General features: G+C 41.5%; 2 protein-coding genes across 52 annotated transcripts in view; one reads left to right on the top strand and one right to left on the bottom strand.

Annotated features, from left to right (window-relative positions):
- The window catches only part of LOC141917561 (erbin-like), a 149,086-nt gene extending 138,996 nt beyond the window's left edge, over window positions 1-10,090 (top strand). For 36 of the 43 annotated variants that reach the window (XR_012621348.1, XR_012621344.1, XR_012621334.1 and 33 more), the window contains 4 exons: window positions 1,595-1,687; window positions 2,267-2,341; window positions 2,775-3,627; window positions 6,047-6,132. Coding sequence is in view for 5 of the 43 variants with exons in the window: in XM_074810847.1 (XP_074666948.1) it covers window positions 1,595-1,687; window positions 2,267-2,341; window positions 6,047-6,154 (276 nt within the window). In the remaining 38 variants the exon portion in view is untranslated. The other 7 variants (XM_074810847.1, XM_074810846.1, XM_074810838.1 and 4 more) reach the window with 5 other exon arrangements.
- Window positions 10,091-19,140: 9,050 nt separating this feature from the next.
- LOC141917763 (uncharacterized) overlaps window positions 19,141-27,968 on the bottom strand; it is a 46,079-nt gene continuing 37,251 nt past the window's right edge. For all 9 annotated transcript variants that reach the window (XM_074811201.1, XM_074811205.1, XM_074811206.1 and 6 more), the window contains 3 exons: window positions 23,958-24,044; window positions 23,022-23,157; window positions 19,141-21,329 (listed from right to left, as the gene is read on the bottom strand). In XM_074811201.1, the coding sequence (XP_074667302.1) occupies window positions 21,177-21,329; window positions 23,022-23,157; window positions 23,958-24,044 (376 nt within the window). In that variant the 3' untranslated portion in view covers window positions 19,141-21,176. The remainder of the gene's footprint in view (window positions 21,330-23,021; window positions 23,158-23,957; window positions 24,045-27,968) is intronic.

The raw sequence follows: 27,968 nt of genomic DNA, 5'->3' as shown, positions 1-27,968 counted from the left end.
ACTTGAATATGACATCTGTCTGTCAGTGGCAGTGAATTGTTATATTGGTTTTGCTTATTACTGTTTCTCTGCAGATGGTGACAGAAATCATATAGGAATTTATCTCCAGCAGAAGACAGTGTTATCTCAGTGCAGTTCTACTACTGAAATTCACACATTCCTTCTTGTTTTGAGCTCTTTTTCCTTTTAATGTGAACATTTTTAAAGAGAAATGCAGTAGTTTCTTAACAGAATGTACCAGAAACTTAGGCTTGCATCTTTATACTGAGATAGAAATTTATTTCTTGACTACATTTATTGATCACCAACTAATTATTGATGTGTGCATGAGCCAACACAGGCAGGACGCAGGAACAACCACAAAACCACAGATGAAATGCAAAGAGTAAATTCTCGTTACCTTGTGACCTGGGGGATCTCCGCAGCATCACCCGGGCAGAGGCACCCAAGCGGGGACGCAGGCACTGCGGAGCTCAGGCCTTGCTAGTCAGAAAGAAGCAAAGAAGGAAAAGATCTTGAACCTGCTGCTTTCACTTGTATACATCCAGGATTTTTGCAGGCATACTTTTCCACTGTGCTTTGCTTTTTCCACTTTGCCCACAGCAGGGCAAGAATCTCAAGGATGTTCTGAGTCTCTCACAGGCTTGTGTTATCAAAGCACAGACATTCTACCCGTCAAGTTTTTCAGCACACCAGCTGCAAGTTGCTTGAGTGTGTTTAAAATCCTCCTCGCCAATCTTCCATTGTATTCCCACAATGTAGTAACTGAAAAAAATACAAAGTAGCAGTACAACTTAGAGTACTTTGCATCTATTCATTGCTATGCAGGAATGGCTCAAAAACCTGCAAATGTAGAAATGTGCAGCCCTAAACAAAAACCAGGATAAAAAACCAGTGTGAGCATCTGATGCATGCCTGATAATTATCAGTTTTATTTATGATAGACAGATGTGAGTAAGAAATTCTTATGCAATTTAATGGATCTTTCATTGTGGACAACTTTTTTTCTGTTCTTGGACATGGGATGTTTCCTCTGTATTGTTTTGGTTTTTGAGAAAATACTGAGAGCTATGTTTTTTCTGTGCTAGAATGCAAACATCCACTTTTTGTGTAAAATAAGTTTTCTAGTCAACTCTTCTGTCAAGAGAAAGGAGAGATTATTTTGGCTCTGTAGAACTTAAAGTGAAAATAGGAACTAGGTTTGATATTTAAAATTCAGCTAGAAGTAGCAAAGAAATAGGAAGAACGGGTTCTTTCATATGAACATGTATATTTGCTGGGGGCATTAAATGCATTTACACAATATCTAAATATCTCTGAATTTAAAGCCCACATGGACTACTGTGATTATAATCATAGCAATATTGGAGTAAAACTTGTGTACAATGATACAAGATGCTGTTATATTGTAATCTTGTTCTGAATTAATGCTATGAGATATAATACGCTCTTGATTTGTGATAAATGGGGGTTTTTGAGGGTTTGGGTTTTTTTTTAAAGCTTTTGTTCAGATTAATTCCTTAATAGTAATTTCATTATGGTAGCTTTGGATGCAAATTTTCATCCAGTCCAAACTTTGGTTATAACTATTTAGATTCGAGTGAGAATTGACAAGGATACAGAACTTGGATTTAGTATATCAGGAGGAGTTGGTGGTAGAGGGAATCCATTCAGACCTGAAGATGATGTGAGTATTTTATACTAATGCATCTTACAATCATTCTGATAATTTTTTTTTCCTAGTTTTTACCAGGTTAAAAAATATATATATCCCCCAAACCCAAGCCACTAAATTCCAGGGCGTGATGGGAGAAAACTGAGGACAAATTATTATGGAAAATCAAGGTGGTAGGAAACCACTGTGGTCACATGAAAACAGAGGATTATTCTGGCTGTTTCTTGCACTGTTCTAGATATCAGTCAACAGATTTGAGATAGTGAATTATGGAGTTTACAATTAGGAAACCTCTTAAATAGAACAAGCCTACAGCCTTATTTTTGGTGGTTAATAATTCATCTTGACATGTACATCTGCCAAATTAAACAAAGGCAGATCAGAATTTGCCCTTTGATAGTCTTTTAAAGGCAGTTCTGGATTTAACATCAGAAAAGGAAGGCAGCCAAAAAACCCAGTAGATCTGTAGAATATCTCATTCTCTTCTACTTAGGATAGAAAATTGAGATGCTTTGAATTGCATCTGTTTCATGCTACCACAATATTTATGATATAAGTTGTTAAAAATGTTTTCCACCTCTGTGTTTCAAGGGTATATTTGTAACCAGAGTGCAACCAGAAGGACCAGCGTCTAAGTTGTTGCAGCCTGGAGATAAAATAATTCAGGTACTGTAGTCATCTAATTAACTAGCCTGTGTAATTGTACCAGTTCATTTTTTGTTTGTACCTTTTCTAATATTTAATTTGTATCTAGATTGCCAGTATCTTTTCCTGAAGCATTCTTATATTCTGGGACAATTTAGTTTTCTTCCACCTAACATTAAGATAGGTGATACAAGATGAAGCATTAATCACTTGGATCATTTTTCAAATTCTAGACATTTTTCAGACTTTTACAGACAAAAAATGGGCCTAATGATGGCATTCAAGATGGAACGTGAGTGTTGTCATTAGACTTTTCTATCATTCAGTTATTTAACTTGTGGTTATTCAGTTATTCCCATGCAGTTTTCTGAATAATGCATTGCCTGAACACCACAGTTGCCCCTCACAACCCCTCTCCATAGCTGCAACTCTTACATCCCCCTCCATCCTACAGTTTGTGCCAGTCTTCGCTGCCTCTCCCCCATCTGACAGGCTGGACATGTGCAAGCACTGGCAGAAGCTACCTCTTGGCTGGCTGATATCTCCCTGGTCACAGCATGTACCTCCTGGCTGCCCCATCTGCTGCAAGCTCACCAAGTAAATTGCTTTAGGAGCCGTAGCTTCTAGGCTGCAGCTGTGCAGTTCTTTTCTGTAGGAAGTTGGTACCTTTTCAGACCTCTATTGTATCAGATTTATTTGAAATTTGTCTGATGGGCTCATAATTTATTTGGGAAGGGATCAAGGAAATGGACAAAAGGATTATATAAGCCTGCCTTCCTTAGAGAAACAGGTTAACAGATAAAATTTGAACAGTGCTGTAGCCACCCTTAAAGTTGCAGAGCCTGTTAAAAATTATTAATATATTCACCACATTACTAGTTGGAGAATGGGTGGTTACAGTCAGTCCACCACTCCTTCCTCCCCAGGGGGAGGACTCCTCGTACTCCTCCCCTGCTCCAGCGTGGGGTCCCTCCCACAGGAGACAGTCCTCCACGAACTTCTCTGACATGAGTCCTTCCCATGGGCTGCAGCTCTTCCTGAACTGCTCCGGTGTGGGGCCCTCCCCGGGCTGCAGGTGGGCATCTGCTCCCCCGGTGACCTCCATGGGTGCAGGGGCACAGCCTGTCCTCTCCCCACGGGCTGGGGGGGGTCTCTGCTCTGGCGCACCTTCCCCCCTCCTCCTTCCTTCCACTGACCTCAGTGCTCACACAGATGTTCTCCTCACAACTCCTCCCAGGTTCCCCTTCTTAAATACGGTACCGCAGAGGCGCAGCCACCGTCGCTAATTGGCTCGGCCTTGCCCAGAGGTGGGTCCAAATCGGAGCCGGGGGAGCTTCGAGCAGCTTCTGACAGGGGCCACTGCTGTAGCCCCCTCCCCTGCTACCAAAACCCTGCCACACAAACCCAGCACAGCATGATAAATTCCAGTGACAATGTAATGACAGTCTTACTGTCTTACTGCTGCTTAGTCAACATCTGAAGTTTTTGACTGAATATCATCTTTCTCAAAATTACTTTGCTATGCTTGATTTTGCAACATTCTCTGTAAAACATGCATTAGACATGCATATTATAATGTGTGTCTAACACATATGTCTAAAAAATATTCTATGTGACTAGTGAGTAGATAATTACATGTAAGTCTTAAGATATTGTTGCATATTAGGTTAGGACTAGGACATTCTGTACAGATGATGATTTGGAAGGGTTATTGCCACTTTTGCTCTCTGAACAGTATATGTAAAACTTTCTCTGCCACCCTAGACAGATTTAAAAATCACTGACTTTACAACAAAGAATTCAGCTGGTAGCAACAGCAAGTGTTTCGTGATGGGATAAGCAGCTGCAACTCCAAAATGGCACAGCTAAGGTGCAGGGCACATGACCAGTTCTCTCTGTTGCCATATAAGGGGCAGTAGCTCATGGAAAAAGGTGGGATGCAGAACTGAAAGCAGTAACAGTTTAAATTGGACAAATCTATCATTCTGCAAGATTTCACCACCCAGACAGAGTGTGAATTTGCAGTAACATGTCCTGAGAAGTAGCCATGTTTTCCCTGTCTTTTGTAGGCCACTTAGGCTTGCTTGTGTTTGCCAAGCCAAACCTGTCCCAAGAATGACATTGTTGCTTAGAGTCATAGGAAAATTCAAGCTGAGGGTGACCTCAGGGGAGGTCTCATGCCCAACGTCCTGCTCAAAGCAAGGTCAGCTAGTAGGTTGGAACAGGTTACTCAGGGATTTCTCCAGGAAGGTCTTAGAAAACTTTCAAGCACAAAGACTGTATAATCTCTCAGAGCAACCTGGTCCACTGCTAGACATGGCAGGGGGATGGGAATTTTCATTACATCTAGTCTGAACAAAGGGGTAGACTGGTGGGGGTGTGGAATTAGTGTGTCACAATGTTTTTAGTGTTAGTAACAAGTAGTCTAAGCTCTTTTCTACTTCCTATCATTACTGTGTCAATTCCCGAGCTATAGTAGCAGGTCATGTAGTAAATTGGATCAGTTCCTACCAGACTGCTTGTTTAAATTGTCTGGATTTAATTGCTGTATGATAACATGCTCTCCTTCTTGTGAAATCAGCCCCTCACATGAAAGGTGAGAGTTCCCCTAGATACATACTTCATAAGGAATTAAAGGTACTAGACTTTTGAGGATACAGAGGAACACCCAAAGCACGGGAAGAAATTTGAGTGCTAGAAAGGGGAGTAAAGTCCTACCAAAATGGCTTCCAATTCCATGAATATTTTTTTGTTAAAGGCTTCAGTAATTTTAATTTCTCACAAATGCCTTTTCTAGTATTGTCGTGGTTTGAACCCAGCCTCCAGCCAAACACCACACAGCCGCTCACTCACCCTTCCCTGCCTGGGGGATGGGGGAGGAAATTAGAGGGGTAAGGGTAAGGAAACTCATAGGTTGAGATAAAAGCAGTTTAATAATTGAAATAAAATAAAACAATAACAATAATAGAAAGTACAAACAGATAATGTACAACGCGATTGCTCACCACATGCTGACTGATACCCAGCCTGTTCCCAGCTAGCGATCCCGAACAAGATCCTGAAACCACAATCCTGGAAGTGAGAGAGAACCCCCTCCTTCCCAGCCAACCCTCGTCTCTATACTGAGCATGACGTTGTATGATCTGGAATATTCCACTGGCCAATTTGGGTCCGGTGCTCTGGCCCTGCTCCCTCCCAGCTTCTTGTGCACGGGCAGGACATGGGGAGTTGGAGAGTCCTTGATCTCTTAGCATCAACTGAAAGCATCAGTGTATTATCAATGTTCTTCTCCTACCAAATCCCATACTGAACCCAAAACACAGCACTATTCTAGCTACTAACAAGAAACATTAACTCTGTCCCAGCTGAAACCAGGATAAGTATTTAAACTGGGCTGTATCATTTGTACTGCATTTTCTTTTTTTGGCATGACTGTATTAAGGCTGATGAATTCAATGTCTGATGTTAATGTCTTAAAGTTCAGCTTTCTCTTTTGGCTATTTGCAAATGTAACTTCAGGGCAAAATTCTTCTAACGCTAACGCAATAGTTTAATTTCTTGTAGCATATAGGTGCATGTTCAACTCACATCAACAATGTAATCTACAAATCCGCAGTGTTTTATTGTCTGCATTCATATAAAATTTGATTATTTTAAACTTAGTTCAAGCTTAAACTAACATAAAATATAAGACTGTCATTTTCAATTTTAAAATTTACTTTTTAGGCTAATGGATACAGCTTCATCAATATTGATCATGGACAAGCAGTATCCTTGCTAAAGACTTTTCAGGATGCGGTGGAACTCATCATTGTACGAGAAGTTTCTTCATAAATGCTGTGAATTGAGGGGAAAAGCCAGCAGGATTAATTGAAATACTTTATGGGAAACTTAATATTTTGCCTATTTTTATACATGAAAGAACTTGAAAAGAATTATGATTAAAATTTCTACAGGAAATTAAATCCTGAACTTGTGATTAGAGGGGGGGAAAAAAAACACTGCATAGAACGTTCAAGAAATCATTTTGGAAATTCATATGGTGAATAAACTTCTTTTTAGGCATTATAGCAATCTAGGGTTCACTCCTCCAAGAACAAACCTGTGTTAGTTTTTTGTACAGATGGTAGGTTTATTTTTGGGTAATTCATACACATTACTAAATTTTGTGCAAGGCTTTGCGAAGTCTGTTGTAGCCAATGGACACATGGCAGGACTGTCTGTCCTGTAGCTGTTTATTGCCTTTTATTTTTATTCACCAGATATTAATGTGTTATGTTGAAACCACTTCTGTAGATATGGACAGAAGGTATGAAACATTGGCTTTGCTATGTGCACATTGTATGGATGAATGGGTAGATGGAAGGTGGTACTGGTTGGACAGAATAAAGGTCAGGTGAAACAACTATCTGCTATCTAAATCTGGAATCAAGAAAGAAGAAAGTGTTTAGTTTCTGGAGTGTGTGTCTACTAATAGAAAATGCAATAAAAGCTTACGGTGTTTTTTTTTAGGAAGACTGTAAATACAAATTTGTGATATTCTACAGGATTTGTTCTTAATGTAGTCATTGAATATTCATTTGCCACATGTGATTCATGTTTAGTTGGGTTTTCTTGCATACAGAACTTTTTCAACTGTACTGTGGAAATGTGCCCAGAGGTTTTTCTCTGCCATGAAAATCCCCAGTTTTGTGCAAATGTTGATACTCATCTTTTTATGAAGTACTTTGTTTTAACCTTATCGTTTTTAAAAATGAAACTGAAATGGCCAGTTTTTAAGGTTGCCTGTAATATATATTTAAACACAAAGTAAATGATGCAGGAAAGGTTATGAAAGTCATCTCAATTTTGCTTGGCCTTTGCATTGCCTTGTTAATCAAAAAGGAAACCATACATATGGCGCTAGGTAACCAAAGCAAGTTTGTGAAACTTTGAACAGTGATGGAGAATTGCTGTGCTGAGATAGTGAGCTTACAACCCACCAGTTCATAATGATGTTTCTTAAAGGGCTGTTCCTACAGGTAACATTAAAAATGAACTAGACACTTCAGAGTCATTAAAGGGTTTCTAACTATATTAATGTAATAGTGATTTATCACATGCTGCCTTTGTTCCTTATTACTGTATAAAATATTCAATTATGCTTTTATTAATTTTGTTTACCAAAAACATTAACTTTATTTTTCTCTTTCTCCTTTATAATTGAATAGAGACTGCATAATCTGCAGTGATAATTAATACACAGTTGTTATGGACCAGGGAAAAGTGCCATAGAAGACCAATAACTGTTTTTAATCAGGGCTAATGATTAGCCTGTCATTGGAGCAATATTCAATTATTGCAGTTCATTTTTAATTACATATAAGTTGGTAGTTTGAAATGGGTATAAGTTGCTTTTAATAAGCTAGCAAAAACACCAGCCTCCTGTAGTTTTGGGACAATGAGCTGGAAGAGAGAGGAATTATACATAGCTAATGGTAATTAACAGAGGCAGTACTTAAGTAAGCTCCAGTATTATTGCACTTCTTTCAAAGATGTTAACTATTGCTTATTGTACTGTGTATAGTTTTAATAATTTTCATTTGAAACCCTTTAGCAACTCTTCCTATATTTTAATATTTTTAGTTGATTTTCAGTAATATTTACATAGGAAATGATTTTTTGATATATTAGCAGAAATGTGCTGTATTTTGATAAAATTCACTTATTTTCTGTGTTCTGTTCATATTCAAAGAAAAGAATGAGAAACATAGCTATATAATGGCAGGTTTCAGTGTTTCCATTCTAAGATGTGTTTTGTTGTTGTTTAGTTTCTATCTTTTTAATTGAAAATGCAAAATGTTCACACTGCCTTCTAAAGGGAATGCATACAGACAAGTCCTAAATTAACTTGGACTTCTACATAACCTGTATCTTTGGGAAGGGGAAAAGTCCAAAAAGCTAAACTGAGTCTTTACTGATCTTGGACTGACTTTGTATACATTTTGCAGTACATGTAAATATATCACTGAGGAATTATACTGTATTGTATTTTGCTTTAATGGTAATAGAATTTTTAAACTTAATTTTCAGATTTACATATCACAGGAAAATTCTACCAAAAATTGTTTGGCTCTGGTAGAACTGTAGTAGTAGAGATTTATAGCAAGAAGTTTAGTACTTCTTGTGGAAACAGAATAGTTGGAAGGTACCTACAATGATCATCTAGTCCAAATACCTGACCACTTCAGGGCTGGCCAGAAATTAAAGCATGCCTCTTAAACACTGACAGGCATAGGGCACCTGTCTAGGAAGCCTGTTCCAGTGTTTGACCACCTTCTTGGTAAAGAAATCAGAATCATAGAATATTTTGGGTTGGAAGGGACCTTAAAGCTCATCCAGTTCCACCCCCCTGTCACGGGCAGGGCCACCTTCCACAAGCCCAGGTTGCCCAAAGCCCCGTCCAACCTGGCCTTGAACCCTTCCAGGGAGGGGGCAGCCACAGCTTCTCTGGGCAACCTGTGCCAGGGCCTCCCCACCCTCACAGGGAACAATTTCTGCCTTAGATCTAATCTGAATATCCCCTCTGTCAGTTTAAAACCATTACCCCTCGTCCTATCCCTACCCCCCTGATAAAGACTGTAGTCCTCCCCTGCTTTTCCTGTAGCCCCTTTCAGTCCTGGAAGGCCGCTCTAAGGTCTCCCCAGAGCCTTCTCTTCTCCAGCTGAACCCCCCCAACTCTCTCAGCCTGTCCTCACAGGGGGGTGCTCCAGCCCCCCGAGCATCTTCATGGCCTCCTCTGGACCTGCTCAAGCAGGTCCATGTCTTTCTTATGCTGGGGGCCCCAGAGTTGAACTGAACACAGTACTCCAGGTGAGGTCTCATGAGAGCGGAGCAGAGGGGGAGAATCCCCCCCCTCGCCCTACTGCCCACACTGCTCTGGGTGCAGCCCAGCACATGGGTGGCTGTCTGGGCTGTGAGTGCACATTGCTGGCTCACAGGCAGTTTTCCACCCCCCAAGTCCTTCTCCTTGGGGCTGCTCTCAACCCACTCCTTGCCCAGCCTGGATTTGTGCTTGGGATTGCCCTGAAAATGCTTCCTACTGTCCAGTCTAATCCTCCCCTGGTGCAGCTTTGAACCATTCCCACGCATCCTGTCACTGGATCTCAGGGAGAAGAGCTCAGTACTTCCCTCTCCTCTTCCCCTCCTCAGGAAGCTGCAGAGAGCAATGAGGTCACCCCTCGGGCTCCTTTTCTCCAAACTAGACGAGCCCAAAGTCCTTAGTCGCTCCTCATAGGACTGTGGCAGGTGCCCCCGCCCAATGAAAATAGGGCTTCTTGGCTGCTGAAGCGGAGCAGCTATTGAGTGCCCTTGCTCTCGGGGCTTCTGGCAGTTGGGGCCTTTGGCCAATGGGAGCTGCTACTGAGCACAGGTCAGATTGGGCCTGGGTGTCAACGAAGTCCCCTGGGAGCCATTTGGAGCTCGTCCCCTGGAACAGCAGCTGTGGTCGAGGACTCTCCCCTTGGGTCAGGACGCCACCCAAGGAAACTCCTCGAGGTGCCCTGGGTCGGGACTCTGCCCTGAGCAGGTCCTTGAGGTTGAGAGCCCTCACTTGTTGGGTGAGTGAGAGAGCGTTTTGGGTTGTCCTTAAACCCTAGGGAGTGGGGCTTTGTTCTGCCTTTTGGGTTGTTATTAAACCCTAGGAAGTTGTTCTGTTCTCCTCTCACAGACAGTCAAACCTATAATTTGTCAAGGGCAAGTTAATTGTGTTGACAATAAATTTTTAATTTTTGGTGGTTGGTTGTTTATTTGAGAGCCTCCATAACAAGCCCCCTCCCCTGCTACCAAAACCCTGCCACATAAACCCAGCACACCTGTAAACACTGAATTCACTTTTTCTTACTCTGCACCTACCAAAACAGTACATATTATTATGTTATGTAGAAAGTATAAAGTAAATAAGTAGACTCAAACCAATGGCTTGTGAGCAGTTTCAGTATATGAAGGGGCCTTCATACATGAAACTCAAGACAGTTTGGGCTTTTGACCTGGTGAGTACTGCCTCCATGATGACTGACATTGACTGACACCTTGCTGAGGAAAATCCACTCATCAGGCTAGAATTTCACTAGAAGTACACATGGACCTATTTTCCTCAAAGAGAAGGGATGTATGTATTCCACTTTCAGTTATAAAGCTCACAGTATATGTAATTCTTTATTGATCTTATTAAAGTAATACTACACTTAATAGTTGTATAATGGCTGTAAATTGTATATTCGAAAGAATGAGAGGATTTTTAATGTATCTGGTATGGAGATTAGATATAAATGAAGAACTCATCCCATCATGATGTATCCTTTGAGAGCAAAGAAAGAACCTTTTACACGGAGAGAAATAGATGAATACACTTGCTAAACAGTTTCATCCAGCGAAAAAAGGAGGCTTTGGTAGAATAATGTACCTACTCAGGGACACAGACTAGGAGACACACAGTGCTTAGGTCTTCAGATTAGGGGCAACTGGGTTAAAAAAAGTGTGTGCATATAGAGATGTATGACTGCAGCAGGCTACCTCTACTAATATATGTGCAAGCTATGTATTGTAGTACTGTTCAAGTGGCTTCAGTAGTGTTCTTAGCTTCAGTATTGTTGATGTGCTACATTAAGAGTGAAATTGCAAATATAAAGGCTCAGGATCATAAATGCCATGACATTTTAAAATTATTATTATTTTTTTAGTCAGCATAGCTCTAGATGACCACTATTAGCATTAGTGAGAATTTAGACATTGTAAAAGCTTAGACACTTAACTGTAGGCCTGGAGGCACATAAGAATAGTGATTTATAGCATAGGGTGTTATACTGCAGGGTTACAGTGTTTTAGCATTTTATATTTACAGAGAAATGAATGTAATATTCAGTCTCTAATAGGGCCTGTCTATTGAGCAGTAGTGGAGGGTTTAAAAAAAACCATGCAGCATCACAGTATAGGACAATAATGAACAATGAGGTAAAACTGGTGAACACAAAAGGTAAGTGAATTTGCCCTATGTTCAAATAACAAAAGATAACAGCTGGCTGTATGTCACCATTTAAATGGTCAGGATATGACCATTTTCATAGAGTCTAGATAAGGTCTATGGCTAAATAATCACCTTGGTTGCCAGCAGAATAGTGCATGATGCCAGAGAAAGAATTACACAAACAATGCTAAACCTGTTTCATGACAGTACTTCCATACCTGTGTTCCTGAAAACAAATTCTTCTTGGTAAACACATTTCTAAAGTATAGCTAATAACACAGACTCAAAAACTAGGTAGGTAACACAGAAAAAGAGACTTGTGGGTGCCAAATCATGGCACATTACTGAGTCGGCTGTGACACCAAAAAGAGTATAGTTATCGTAGCAAGTACATCAGCACCATTAAAGAGCAAAGTTAATACATATCTATTTTTTCTGGTACTCAGAGTAGATCAGTTTTTTCTTACATACTTTAATGTAGTATGGACATGGAGATATATTTTTCTACACTTTTTACACTTAAGGTCAGACTACAGTGAAGTAGCTAGACAGCACTGAAAACTATTACAGTTTCAGATACAAGATATACAGCCACTCAGCCTGGAACAGAAGATTGCAGTGACTACATGTAGTGGTTTAATCCCTGCCGGGGTCTGAGACCACGAGGCTGCTGCCCCTCCCCCACAAAGGGAGTGAAATACAAAGCCCTGGGCCTGATATAAGGACAGGTTTAATACAGCAGTGCAACAGCAACACAACAAACAACAACAATCAGTAACAATAATAATAATGAACAGAGCAAAATATCTACCAATACAGCAGTGAGAAGCACGATGGCATAACACACATGTTAACCATCTCGCTTCTGCGCCAGGATGTGTCCACATGGTATCTGAATAACCCGGCTAGAGCTCCCCCCCTCCCACTGCTGGGGAAACTTAACCCTATCCTGGCTAAACCAGGACACTACAATATTCCAGTTTTTTTCACTCTGTATTAGCTACCAAATAGAATAATAACCACCACAGAATATCTATAAATCCTCTAAAAACCTAAGCCTTTGGAGTACTTTGGCAACCTTAAAAGCCACCTTTATGATGCAGTGGCATCTGCACTTGCACAGTCCTCTTGAAAGCAGAAAGCACAGGGGGATCCTGTCAATCTGAGTCAACCCCAGTTATTGCTATAAAAATTGTAAAATAATGAAGCACTTCATCAAAGCCCTCTTCTTAAAGGCACTTGTCTCAGAGCTTTTGACTCTGTGTCACAGGCTCTTGGTTTGCCTTTTTCTCTTTCTCTTGATAGCACTGTTTTCTTGAAGAACTATGTGTCTACTGCCTGGATGACGTTAACCATGGTCTAGTACTGTGTTGATGGGATCTGTATGAAAGTAGGTAATAAAACTCAGGACGGCTTACATCAGTCACTTCTGAGCACTGTTTACAGAAGATTGCCACTAAGACAAATCACTCCATGCCTATGGGGGGGAAATAACCTTGTCCCCATATCTATTTTATTTCTATAGTGGAAGCACCAGTTTAATAAAACTGAAAACAATCTGTAGTGCTAGAAACTGTCATTCACATCACCCATTCTCAGAGATCCCTTCAGTGTTTCCTAGCATAAAGCCTTCCCTGGGCCAGAGCAGAAATTTTACAGAAACAAACTAACCAAGGAAATAATTCGGATTTGTTGAAGTGGTAGACACAGGCAGGACAAAGACAAATCCTAAGGAACAACAGGCACAACAACAGCCAGCACAGGCCAGGGAACTTGTGATGAAATGGGTTCTGGTCCTTCTGGAAACACAGGAGTCTAGGCAGACTGGAGATTAGTAGACATGCTACTTTACCTGAAAAATTGCAGGCTGCAGTCAGTTTTTGATGGATGGCTAGTATGTAAACGGATAGCAGAACCATAAAGCTCTCATGAGTAGTCTCTGACCTTTCCCAAACAGTAACTGCTACTGTTGAACTTTTCTGGTAGTGGTTCAAGCCAAGGTACCCAGCTATCAGCAATCTTCATCTTTCTTGTGAGTGGCAATTAAATAACCACTTTGGCATTCATTTCATGTGAATGGTTACTGGGAGTCACCAGAATTAGGATCTATAAGACTCAATAATTCCCTGTTGGTATGATACTGTGGATGTGTGTTCAGTATCCGGATGATTTTGGTGGGTTACATTCTAGCTTGAAATGAATGTGGCCACTGTGACTTTTGTATGGTATATTCAAGTGCTACATACTCACTTCTGGAAAGGAGGCTACATGTGTTTCTGCAATTTTTAATTATCATAGCCATATCAAACCCGCTGTAACTGCCAATGCCAATAAAACATAAATAGACAAGCTATCTATATAAGCACAGAGTATATTGTAGCTTCTCAACACTGCATGGCTTAGAACCTCATAGCTAAAAAAAGCAATAACAAATTAGAACTTCAATGTGAGTACAAGCTAGCTCCAGTTACACTGGGTCATACAAATGTCCTTCCAATCCTCTGGAAGGATCTGCTGGAAAATACATCTGCTGGAAATACAACACAGCAGAGTGGGACCAGTCCCGGAGATTCCTGGAATGTGTGGGAGGCAACTTCCTGACACAGCTGGTGAGGGAACTGACCAGAGAAGGTGCCCTGCTGGATCTCCTCTTTGTGAGCAGAGAAGGACTGGTGGAGGATGTGGCGGTTGGAGGCTAACTAGGGCACAGCGATCATGAAATAAGAGAGTTCTCTATTCTTAGAGAGGCCAGGAGAGGGCTAAGCAGAACTGACATCCTGGACTTCCCAAGGGCTGACTTTGTCCTGTTTGGGCACCTGCTTGACAAGATCCCTTGGGAGACGGTCCTGAAGGGTATCGGGGTCCAGGAAGGCTGGGCACTCTTTAGGAAGGAAGTCTTAATGGCTCAGGAGCAGGTGGTCCCCAGGTGCTGTAAGAGAAGCCGGCACCAGAGAAGACCCCCCTGGCTGAACAGGGAGCTTTGGCTGCAGCTCAGGGAGAAAAGGAGAGTTTACAGCCTTCGGAAGAAGGGGCTAGCCACTCACAGTGATTACAAAGAGGCTGTGAGGCTATGCAGGGCGGAAATCAGGAGGGCTAAAGCCCAGCTAGAAATTAATCTGGCTTCAGCAGTCAAGGACAACAAGAAATGTTTCTATAAATATGTCAACAGCAAAAGAAAGACCAGGGAGAGCCTCTATCCCCTGCTAGACGCAGGAGGAAATGTGGCAACAAGTGCTGAGGAGAAGGCTGAGGTGCTTAATGCCTTCTTTGCCTCAGTCTTTAATAACAAGACCAGTTGTACTGAGGGAATCCAGCCTCCTCAGCCAGAAGACAGAGACTGGGAGAACGACCCCCCCACAATCCAGGAGACAGTCAGTGACCTACTGCATCACATAGACACACACAAGTCTATGGGACCGGATGGGATACACCCGAGGGTGCTGAAGGAGCTGGCTGGGTGCTCGCCAAGCCGCTTTCCATCATTTCCCAGCAGTCCTGGCTGACCGGGGAGGTCCCGACAGATTGGAAACTGGCCAATGTGACGCCCATCTATAAGAAGGGTCGGAAGGATGATCCGGGAAATTACAGGCCTGTCAGCTTGACGTCGGTGCCCGGGAAGCTGATGGAGCAGCTCATCCTGAGCACCATCACACAGCACATGCGGGACAACCAGATGCTCAGGCCCAGTCAGCATGGGTTTATGAAAGGCAGGTCCTGCTTGACAAACCTGATCTCCTTCTACGACAGGGCGACCTGCTTATTGGGTGAGGGAAAGGCTGTGGATGTTGTCTACCCTGACTTCAGTAAGGCCTTTGACACCGTTTCCCACAGCATTCTCCTGGTGAAACTGGCTGCTCGAGGCTTGGATGGGCACACGCTTTGCTGGGTAAAAAACTGGCTGAATGGCCAGGCCCAAGGAGTGGTGGGGAATGGAGTTAAATCCAGTTGGTGGCCGGTCACGAGTGGTGTCCCCCAGGGCTCGGTGTTGGGGTCACTCCTGTTTAACATCTTTATTGATGAGCTAGACGAGGGGATCGAGTGCACCCTCAGTCAGTTTGCAGATGACACCCAGTTGGGTGGGAGTGTTGATCTGCTCGAGGGTAGGGAGGTTCTGCAGAGGGATCTGGCCAGGCTGGAGCGATGGGCTGAGGCCAACTGGAGGAGTTTCAATAAGGCCAAATACCAGGTGCTGCCCTTGGGCCACAACAACCCCCAGCAGCGCTACAGGCTTGGGGAGGAGTGGCTGGAGAGCTGCCAGTCAGAGAGGGACCTGGGGGGGTTGATTGATAATGAGCCAGCAGTGTGCCCGGGTGGCCAAGAAGGCCAATGGCATCCTGGCTTGTACCAGCACTAGCGTGGCCAGCAGGGACAGGGAAGGGATCTTGCCCCTGTACTCGGCCCTGGTGAGGCCGCCCCTCGATGACCAGGTTCAGTTTTGGGCCCCTCACTCCAAAAAGGCCATTGAATGACTCGAGCGTGTCCAGAGAAGGGCAACGGAGCTGGTGCAGGGTCTGGAGCACAGGTCTGATGGGGAGCGGCTGAGGGAACTGGGGGGGTTTAGTCTGGAGAAGAGGAGGCTGAGGGGAGACCTCCTGGCCCTCTCCAACTCCCTGAAAGGAGGGTGCAGAGAGGGGGGAGGAGTCTCTTGAGCCAAGGAACCAGCGGCAGGCCAAGAGGGAATGGCCTCAAGCTGCGCCAGGGCAGGGTCAGACTGGCTCTTAGGAAGGATTTCTTTGCAGAAGGGGTTGTTGGGCGTTGGAATGGGCTGCCCAGGGCAGGGGGGGAGTCCCCATCCCTGGAGGGGTTGAAGAGTCGGGTTGACCCAGCACTGAGGGATCTGGTGGAGTTGAGAATGGTCAGTGTGAGGTTCATGGTTGGACTGGAGGAGCTTCAGGATCTTTTCCAACCGAGATGATTCTGGGATTCTGTAAAAATAAACCTAAGGTACAGTCTGAAAACTTTTTTTTCTGTTTACACATTTGCAAACAAAATTAAGTTTTAGATTCTCTTTAGGTAATAACACTATCTACAAATTTCAGCTGTCCACACTCCATTCTCCAGTGAGAAAACTACATCTCTCTGAACTGAGCACCTACTGATTTACATTATTTTAGTGACACAAATGCTGATATCTGTAAATGGCTAAGTCCAATTCTCACTTTTAAAATTATAACAGCACCAAAGGCAATAATCCATTGCTATAAAACTGAGAGTATCACCAAGTGTCAGGTCGGACCCATAATATCCCACAATTTTCAATACTTTGTTGTTCAGAATTCACATCTTAAAAAAATTATTTGGTTTACCATTATAATGCAATTTTCAAACTAACAAAAAGACAGTGACACAAAGATGCTTCAGAGTTAAAAGTAGAAGACACAGACATCACTATGGCATTACTGCTTGCAACAGTCATTGTACTGGGTGTGGCTGAGCCGGAATTGGTTTTCCCCTGTAGCAGCCCCCATGGTGCTGTGGTTTATGTTGGGAGCTGGCAGGGTGTTGATAGCACCCTGGTGGTGTGGCTACTGCTGAGTGGTGCTTACACAGCACCAAGGCTCTTTCCGACATTTCCCCCCCTCCCACAGTGGGACGGGGTGGGCAAGATCTTGGGAGGGGACACAACCAGGACAGCTGACCCCAACTGACCAAAGGGATATTCCAGACCATCTGACGGCTGCTCAGTATAAAGCTGGGAGAAAGGAGGAAGGGGGGGGGGTCACCCTTGGTCCTCCGAGGCAACCCCTCCGCGTATGGGAGCCCTGCTTCCTGAGAAGGCCCGACATCGCCTGTTCATGGGAAGTAGAGAATAAATCTGTTTGCTTTTTTTGCTTCCGCGCGCGGACCTTTGCTTCGCTTTGCTTATATTAAAACTGCTGTTGTTTTACCCACAAGGGTTGGTTGTTTTGTTTTCCTATCTTATTTTCTTTCCCCTCTTTGCCCTGTTGAGAAAAAGGGGAAGGGGGGGAAGTGATAGAGCGACTTGGTGGGTACCTGGCATTTAGCCAAGGTCAAACCACCACAGTCATGCACATGAATGAAAAAAATAACTGGTCACAGTAATAAGGATAAGTAAGCAGTATATAAGAATTTGTATCATACAAAGCAGCCTTTACTTATTATCTCTTCCTTAGACCAAAAGAAAAATCACAGAAATCCCTAAATCTAAAAACTATTATAAAATACTAGTTCAAGCTAACAGCAACACAGATAAGCTACCATGTAACAAACAGGCTTGCAGACTTTCAAATTGGTTTCAAGTATTGCCTTAGATGTAACTGGACTGGAGAACACTAGCAAGCAATGATAAGCATGCTTCAGACTCCAGAATTTACCTTCTTAGCAGCAGAGTAAATGCACTCAAATGGTCAGCTCATTTCAGAATCCAAGCTGTATGTAGGTTTCCACTGTTAGCCAGCTAATTTAAAGTTAGGTCAAACATATTTATCTAAAATTGCAATCAAAGAAATTAGCAGGCGACTAATGAGTAGGCAGAACCCATGTCTCACTGATTTCTCAGGCGTTCAAATGTTTTTGCCCTCTTAGTTCTAATTCAGAAAAACAAGATTATTTTTTTATTTGAAACACACACCATACTACTAACAGTTTTTGCAAACAAAATTTCATCCCTCACATCTGGGTTTAACCATTTACTTCAATTAATTTATTTAAGTCACAGCCACCTCTATTTTGAGCTTGGAATCCTGCTTCATCCACCAACAGTTGTCTTCTGCTACCTTCCTCTTTTAAAACCCAAAGAAAAATCCTATCTGTTTTCCAGAAACACTGTTGTGAAATAACTGTGGTCACTAATGGAAGCTTCCACATAAGTGCTTTACATGGTCTTAGCAAAATGGCACCATACCATCACTTTTCTGAGAAATTATGAGTCACAAAGTTTTCAAATAAAGGCTGATTCAAATAAAGTTACATTTAAAACAATACAGCTATCATGAACTATACTGTTCTCAATACCACCACTCAATTTCATCTCATTTATAAAGTGCAAAACCAAACAACCTAACACAGCAGCACAGCGTGTAAACTTATTAACAATGAAGGCAATTAACTTCCAGTGGAAGATGTACACATTTAATGGATGATGCACACAGTCCTGGTGGAGCAAGCAGGAACTTCATTACTGTGTTATGCTACCGGCTTAAAAATGAGCTACCCTCAGCAGAGATAGGCATTTTACAGCATAATAGTTCTCTAGCAGTGTCTTTTTAGGAAGAGGGGAACTGTAAAACACCTAATACAAACAGATATAACTACTTCATAGATCTGCATGGTATTTACAAAGCAAAAGCAGAAAATACAGCATTTGTAAGAAAATATGACTGGGGTGGGGAGGAAATTTATATGTTTGGTGGACTTTCTTTTTTTTGTGTGTATGTGTTTGCTTTTTTTTTTAAAAAAAAAGAAAAAATTTTTGTAAGGGAACCATTAATTCACATACAATATAACAATGTGCTGCATATGGACTTGCACATGTGATAAGTTAGCTAGTAAGGCTGCCATCCTTAACTATTATCAAAGGCATATTTCTTAGCTAACTGTACACAATCCTTTACACATTCTGTAACTGCTATATAATAGAGCCATGCAATTTCAGGACAACAAAACTCAGGAAATCAAACTAATCTCAACTGAAACATGATACACTGCAAGAATTCTAATTTCTCCCAAAGGAAACACTTAGCTTTTCAAAGATATTATAAATAATACATGTATATTTTCACTTGTACCCACATTTCAAATCAAAGAAGCTGCCTGAATAAGACCAGATCAACTAGAAGCATATAAAAGCAGAAACTTCCCTCTAAAATAATTTTATTAGTGAAATGGTACCAAAGATAACAAGTATACAAGGAATCTCTTTGCTCTATGCTACTTACAAATCATAAGACAGCTGTTGCAAGACACAATCCTTCACAGTCTTTCTATAAGCATACAGATTTGTCATTCTTTTATCAGAATAAGCTGTTTACCAGTCAACATCGTTTGGCTTAAACATAATGAAAATGACTGCCTATACTTTACACAGTAAAGCATTTTCTATCTTCTTAAATGTACACAATAGCAAGAACATAAAAACCTATTAAAAAAAGAGTGATTAAGCAGCTTCGCAATCAAATTGGGTTTCATTACCTTTGGAATCGGGCAAATTTTTCATTCCCTGTAATATGCCTTTTTTTTTCCCCCAAGAATTAACTATGCAAAGGAAAAGAAAAACAAATTCAAAGCAAATAGCTAATATGCTATTAAGTTTTTTCTTAACTGAAAGAAATAACTTCTCATTAGGTAAGGCAATTAAGTAATTTGATTGTATTAAGTTGTATTAAAAATAATCTACTTGATTTTAGGTATAAATTTTAAAGGTATGACTCTTAAGAAATCTCACAATGATGAAACTGATTAAATTAGTTCAGAGAGTACAATGTTTTACCTTGACAAAAATATGTCTTTTGTCATTCTCTTCTTACATGCTTTCTCTTTAAAGAATGATTATCCCCTCATCTTTGCATACAATTCCTTTTATATCGCCTAACAGGTATTGGAGATTATGATGGAGAGGTAACAATTAAGGCCATCCAAATGTAGATTAAATGTCTAAAGGGCTGTCTTTGATGCAGGTGATCAGAAAATGCTTTGTATTCAGCTACTACTTTTGTACAGTGGTGGTCCCCAAGATTCATCTTCACTTTCACCTATAAATCTCTTCCAAAAAATAAAAGTTAAAATGGAGCTTTAGTAGTTTAACAAGTGAATTAATCATTCTGACAAATCACTTGCATTCTTGTCTACAGCATAGTGGTGGCAAAATAGCAGTAGAGATCATGTAAGATTTAGCTGAAAATGAGTAATAGCACACACACATTTCTAAAAAATACCACATTATTCTAAGAAGGCACTAAAGCTTCTGCTTGTGCTCCCATATTTTTTTTTTAAACAAATAAGAAAAAAATTATTTTCATAATGGCACCTGTACTATTTGCAGCTGAACAGACACACTGCAGTACGGCTCAAAACAAAGCTGTAAGTTCTAATAATATCATACAGATGTGCTGACTTCTGGAAGGACAAAAATAAACAACAAAACAAAATAACCCACTAAGCTAACCTATTATCTATAACATGGCAATGTTCCTTTTAGGAACAGAAAAGTAGCATGTTTTGTTCAAATACTTTAAAAGAAATAATAATTTTAGGGATATTAGTAAGAAATTGTTTTAAATAAACCCCAAGAATCTCAAGCAGTAAGCAAATGAAAAACGAAGTAGTCAGTGGGCATTTAATGTAAGAACCATAAAACTCTGTTTATGTTTAAAAACCCTTTATAGTTGTCATTTACAACAAGAAAGTGTGTATATTTATGCACCATTTCCAAGCACATCAAACAGTACACATTGAAGTTTTTGTGGATTTTTTAACCCACAAAGTAAAACAACACAAAATTCATCAACAAGCAGTATTTTAAACAACCTTCAATGCATATCTTCAGCTTTTTTTGGATAGTACAGGTTTACATCTTTCAGTTTCTACTTATTTGTAACAGCTTATGGCAAAACTTAACAAAAATCATTTTACAAATAAGTACAGCCATCATGAAAACGCATGGATTTTCAGAGATGAATAGTTCTGATGGCATCTGCCTTTTCATGGTATAACTACTGGTCCACCACTCTCTTACTTTACAGCAAGAAATCAACAAAGCTATCACAAGAATTGTAAGAGCTATTAGTACTATCACCATGTTCAGGTTGATTGCTTTGACATTTTCTTCCTCATTCTGGGAAATAAAAGCTTTGGATTTCATTCCTTAGTTGAGTCAGAGATCTATTTTTTGCTTTAAACCTCCTCCATTTTAACTGAGAGGTTTTTGTCATTTGGTTGATAGTTTCCATTCTGTTGTAGTTTGACTTCATCAGTCCTTTGTGTATCTCTATTACCTACTTCCTTGTCAGCTTCTGAATTCGGATCCTCTTTAGGGTGATCTTTGTCCTACCAAAGATAAAATTATTTTACAAAAAAACCCCAAAACATACTCTTAGCATTACAGGATATGACTTCAAACCAACTCCTGGTATTTTGATTACCTCAATTTACACGCCTATCCTTTCTCAGCAATTTTTTTTTTTTTATTTTTTTTCTTTTCAATTGGCTGAAGTTACACACTTATCACAACCCATCATCCAAGAAATCATTTCCATAAAGTTATCTGTGTTTATCATCAATACTCAGGTAAAACAGAACAAGCAGCATCATGGGACCTATGAGAAACAGCCCCAGAAATTAAGACTTCACCATACTTTTCAAATAAAGCAGGATTACAATTTTTTCTTTCATATTTTTTGTCAGGTAACTGATAAATTTTATGGGAATTATTGGGTAAGACAATTACTTTAGCATGTGAACAGTCACCTAAATCAGCTGTTTTACAACAGCTGAATAATTCTGAGTACCACAAACTACTCTTTAAAGGCATGCTGCTTTTCAAATTCTAAGATTAAACAATTTGAAGCTATTTCTTTTCTTAATCACACCACCTTCTATTTTGCAAGGGAAAAATCCCATACTACTCTTCCTCAAATCTTCAACTACACTCCTTCAGAGTTCAATATGCAGCCCAGAACCAAAGCAACCAGGGAGAGGCTGAACTGCAGAGTGAAAGTTTATTAAACATCTTTTCAGCTTGACAGCCTGTGCTGGTTTTGACTGGAATAGAGTTAATTTTCTTCACTGTAGCTAGTATGGGGCTGTGTTTTGAATTTGTGCTGGAAACAGTGTTGATGATACAGGGATGTTTTAGTTACTGCTGAGCAGTGCTTACACAGAGTCAAGGCCTTTTCTACTCCTCACCCCACCCCACCAGCAAGGGGGCTGGGGGTGCACAAGAAGTTGGGAGGGGACACAGCTGGGACAGCTGACCCCAACTGACCAAAGGGATATCCCAGACCATATGGCATCACGCTCAGCATATAAAGCTGGGGGAAGAAGTAGTGGGGGACATTCAGAGTGATGGCGTTTGTCTTCCCAAGTAACTGTTATGCACGATGGAGCCCTGCTGTCCTGGAGATGCCTGAACACCCACCTGCCCATGGGAAGTGGGCAATGAATTCCTTGGTTTGCTTTGCTTGCATGTGCAGCTTTTGCTTTACCTATTAAATGGGCTTTATCTCAACCCACGAGTTTTCTCACTTTACTCTTCTGATTCTCTCCCCATCCCATGGGGGGTAGGGGGGGAGGGGGAAGGAGGGAGTAAGTGGATGGGTGAGATTTAGTTGCTGGCTGGGGTTAAACCACAACACAGCCAAACTAACCCTGAACTCTGCTGCTTAGTTACACAATCTGCTTCCTGCCTGCTCATACAGATAGGCAGCCAGCCAATTCCTAACATATGGCACAGAACAGAAGAGAGAGTGAAACCAAAACAAAATATTTCCATAACCTATTCACACAAGCTCCTATACATCCAGTAAAGTTCAAACACACAGACTTCTCAATCTGGCCTACTAATATCAACTGGAGAATGACTTTCATGTCTCCAACTGGCAAAACCTAAACCCAAGTGGCAATAATTTGGTAAGGAAAATGGGAAAAAGAAGGGTGAGGAAAAGAAAGAAGGGAGGGAATACCAATAATTGTTCCACTTGCAGCACTCCACTCTGCTTATCACTTCATCACATAGCTTACCTTCAAAGTAGTGGTGCTTTTGTCAGATTTTTCCTTTCCCTCTTTTTCTTTACTACTTTTTTTCTTGGAGGTGGAGTGTTCCCCTTCTCTTCTTTCATTATTTGTATCCTTTTCTCTTTTTTTTTCTTTCTTGTTTCTGTTTAAAAAATTTTTTACTCAAATCAGAATTTGATCCAACATACTACCAATGCATACACTGGGTGTACTGTACAGTAAACTACACAGTACAGTAACTAAGAATGTCGGTATCCTGATTTGCTTTCCTTTAGAAAGTTTCAGTCACCTTCAAACCATTTAACTGCAAACTAAACTCTCATCTGGGTGGTTTCAAAAAAAGAAAAAAACCAAACCAAAACACAACAAGAACCCCAAAACACCAACCACAAACCAAGACATAAAAAACCCCCCTTCATAAAGACAAGGGAAGAGAGCTAAAGAATGCATGTGTTCAGTATACACAGTATTTGCAAAGAGGAATCCAAATTAATCTGTATCTGATGAAGGGCTTTTATTGATTTGAAGCAAATTTGCACTGTTAACAGATTTAAAACACTCCTGCTGAAAGCATACCAAAGATCAAATCCATTAAGTGTTTTTTTGTTTTAAATTAAAACTGAATCATACTGACCAATTGAAATTATCTGAGATGACTAGTGAAAAGGCAGTAAATCAATGAAAATATTTCCCAAATTGTTTAAGATATGTATGTGCATCCACCTTCAAGTGTTCTGTTTATTGAAAAATAGACCTTTTCCTTCGAAAATTATTATTCATGGACTTTTTGCATAACAAAAAAAAAAAAAATCCAGAAGAAACACAAGTTGAGTTAGCTCCTTTCATAACATTGATCTCTAGATCACATTTCAATTTAACCAAAATACTATAACTTTTTCCTCCTTTATTCCTCATTAACTTTTATGTTTACATCAAACTGACCTTCTTGGAGAAGGAGTTTGTGAAGACTTTCTTCTTGTTGTTTTTGGAGACTTGGAGGGACTTCTACTCTTCCTTTTATGCCTTTCTCTAGAGGACCAATAAATTCAAGAACACCAAAAAAGAAAAATAAACCCAGGAACTGCATAAAACCAGAAAGCTCTTAAAATGATCTGACACAACTAAGTAAATATCCCCAAATTTAACATTATATATCACCAATAATATATGAACTGTACAAAGCAAAAAGCTTAAATCACATGTTTCAGTTTGATGGGAAAGGGGAGAAGGGGAGAATGGAAGTGGGAAGTAGGGAAAAAAAATTGTGCCCTTTCGTATTTTAGTTTTATGTTTATCCTCACATGCTTGTACTTATACCTGATAACAATGGAAACACTGAACTCACTAATCCTGTATTAATTAAGAGTTTCTTCAGTCAGGAAAATAATCCAATTGAATGAAAAGTAACATTAAGACAAAAGGCATAACTTGAGCAATACAAACTTCAAAACTTAACATTACAAGCTTAAGATCACTGGAATTTCAGTTCAGCATGACTGAAGCCTGTAGATTTCTCTTGGAAAAAGAGCCTGATTCTCCTCTTCCTCTGGTCTGTGCCTCTTTCTTCAGCTAGGAATCAAAAATAGCCATCTGATTTCTAGCACTTGCATGCTGTTTGTTAGTAAAACAAGGTGAGCTGCCACCTAGTTCTTAGAAGGTCTCATATGTTCTATTCCACCTCCACCTCTTCCTCCAAAAAGATGAATAGAAGACTATTTGTCCAATATTTTACACTCTTCAGAAAAAGGATCTGCATCTTCAAAAATGGTCCCAACTCAACGCTGCAGTGTAAATCCAGACAGCTGAAATGCCAGTTTGTTGGATATTCTTCTCCTGAATGGTTTGTAACCATTTCAACTATCAATCACCAAAGTAAGTACCTGTTGTGGTTTGAACTCAGCCGGTAGCCAATTGCCACATGGCCACTTGTTTACTTCCAATGCTCCAAGGATCATCAGGATCCAGCCTTTCAGCTGGGCTCCCTCTCAGCCCAAGGAAAGTTAACTCTATCCTGGCCAAAACCAGGACAGTACCCCTAAATACAAGCTAACCAGGACTTGGTAGCCCGACCTATTGACAAATACTTTTCAGAATAACAGAACTACTGAGGCTGGAAGAACCCTCTGGAGACCACCTAGTCCAGACCCCCACCCTCCCAAAACAGGATTAATTAGAGCAGGTTACTCAGGGCCATGTCCAGTCAGGTTTTTAATATCTCCAAGGATGGAGACTCCACAATCTCTCTGGGCAACTGATTCCAGTTTGCCCAAAAAATGCATAATTTAAACATTAGAAAAAAACCCTTTTATTTCCCATATTTCAATATATGCCCTCTCACTGGCCATCACTGAGAAGTCGGGCTCCATCTTCTTCACACTCTCCCATCAGATATTCAATACACAGTGATAAGTTACCCCCTCAGCCTTCTCTTCTCCAAGCTAAACAATCCCTGCCCTCTCACCCTCTCCTTGTATGACAAATATATATAAAACCCATGTATTTCTCTCATCTTCCATCTTCAAAAAGAACACTGTCCCTGTTTCATGGCATCTGTGAGAGACAAGAAACCAGGCCTGCAAGAAACTAAGAAAAACATCCTGAGAAAGCAAAAGTTGAGGCTGATCGAAGAAATGCCTCAAACACTCACAAGACAAAACTCTGAGTCCCAGGGTGGATGGTGTGGAGGTCGAAGCTGATAAGGCTGCCCCAATAACACAAGATGCAGCTGGAGGAGGGAGCCCTGTGGAGACAGGACGGCTCTGCTCTGGGGCACCTGGCCAAAACTTCAAGGGCCATCTGTCCGGTGAATGACCTTTGCTTCATTATCCACAAAATGCATATTAAAGTTAACACCCCTCAGTATGCTAATGAAGGCTGACATGATCATGCTAATTACATCATCCCATGAAACTCCTGAGCCCTCCCCATACATGGGATATGTAGGTATGTGGGTCGACCTGGGGGACGGACCCAAGGAAAGTGGGTATAAATTGAGGGGGGGCAAAGGGGGAGGCCTGGAGAGTGCAGTGAAGTGAAAAAGGCAGATGCCTCCTGGAACCCTCGCTGGCGGGATCGATGCAGAAACCCAGACTGGTGATCTCTATTCCTCTATTCTCTCTATCTCCCTCCTTCCCGTTTCCCATTAAGCAATGCAAGGCATATTGTATTGCTTGCCACAACTCGCTATATACTTAGCCAATTATCGTGTGTTCAATTAGTACATTGTGGGTAGTTAATAAATGTTTGGACTTGGAGACTTGTTGTCCGCTCCATTGGGGCTTTGCGAATCTGAGTCACTTGTCTCCCTCATCTGAGCGGGACGTGACAGCATCTGTACAAAAAATTAATTTCATACCAAAGTAGGGCTTTGTACTGCAAGTCCATTAGAAGAGATGCACTAAATTTCACTAGAATACTCTACCCAAGTACATGACACTTGAGCATTCTGTGATGCTTTCTTAAATAGCAGGATGCTTAAAAGGGGAGCATAACTGTTGCAAACTAGAGTATGAACTTTTTGTAACATCCAGCTAACTACACTTGCTATTCGGCATTAGCAACTGGGTCTTCCACCAAAGCTCTTATATAAGCTACACATTTCTGTATTGGGCTTATGTGGCAAGGTTTTGGTAGCAGAAGAGGGGGCTACAGAGGTGGCTTCTGTGAGAAGCTGTAAGGAACTGAAGGAAGTAATGCCTCAAACATTCATCGACACAGAAAACCTCAAGGACCAGCTGTGGCCTTTGTGATTAGTCTAAGGAATGTCCCCCAAGGAAGCAGGAGTGTACGGAAGGATGCCCCCCCACTCCCTTACAGTTGTACTGACAAGCTCCTTAGATAAGCCTCAAAGGGGGGAAACTGGACCGAGTGAAACCAAATGTTTCCCCTCAAGCACAAGGACTGCTAATCACTGGCTCCACTGTGTAAGCCCAAAGAGGTGACAAGAACTGATAAGAGGTGAGCATTTCTGCCCCAAGAGTGGGATGACTGCTCAAGAAGTATGAAGTCAGCAAAAATCTGTGGGAACAGAGGAAAAACCAAAGGTGGGCAGGGTGAGTACAACCACCGACTCAATTGGACAAGGGGTGGTGCACCCCATTCCCCCCAACGCATGCGCAGAACCCCTGCTCCACCTTTTCCTCGTCTCTCATGGGAATGAGTTTGTGGAATCCCTGCCCCTCCTCGTCTAGTATGCTAATCAGCTGATAAGATGAGCTTAAAAGGCGACAGAAACTTTGCTGGGTGTGCACCCACCACCTGAGACAGATCTGGATCCAGGGGTGCTGATCTGGATTGCTTTGACCCTCTCCTCTCCTTTCTTTTTCTTTCTTTTTCTTTCTTTTTCTTTTCTTTCTTATAGATTTATAAGAGACCACATTGCTTATTACCCTTTTCCAAGTTTAAATTGCTTTCTACCGCAAGTAAAACATTTTAACCAGTCGTTTGGTGTCGTTTCACCTTAATTTAACCCGAGGGGATCACAGAACTGTTGCGATTCTCTGGGCTTCCAGTCCGGGCTGTGACAGAAGCTGCCAGAAGCTGCCCCCATGTCCGACAGAGCCAGTGCCAGCTGGCTCCGAGATGGACCCACCACTGGCCAAGGCCGAGCCCACCAGCAACGGTGGTAGCGCCTCTGGGAGACCATATTTGAGAAGGAGAAAAAACTGCTGCGCAACTGCAGCTGGAGAGAGGAGTGAGAATGTGTGAGAGCAACAACCCTGCAGGCACCCAGGGCAGGGCAGAAGGAGGGGCAGGAGGTGCTCCAGGCACCGGAGCAGAGATTCCCCGGCAGCCCGTGGGGCAGCCCTTGGTGAGGCAGCTGTGCCCCGCACCCAGGGAGGTCACCGGGGGAGCAGAATCCACCTGCAGCCTGGGGGGGACCCCACGCTGGAGCAGGGGGATGCCCGAAGGAGGCTGTGACCCCGTGGGGGACCCACGCTGGAGCAGTCTGTC

The sequence above is a fragment of the Strix aluco genome, chromosome W, assembly GCF_031877795.1.
Source record: "Strix aluco isolate bStrAlu1 chromosome W, bStrAlu1.hap1, whole genome shotgun sequence".
Taxonomy (NCBI): domain Eukaryota; kingdom Metazoa; phylum Chordata; class Aves; order Strigiformes; family Strigidae; genus Strix; species Strix aluco.
Note: the sequence above shows the minus strand (reverse complement) of the source record. Positions and strands in the feature narration are given on the sequence as shown.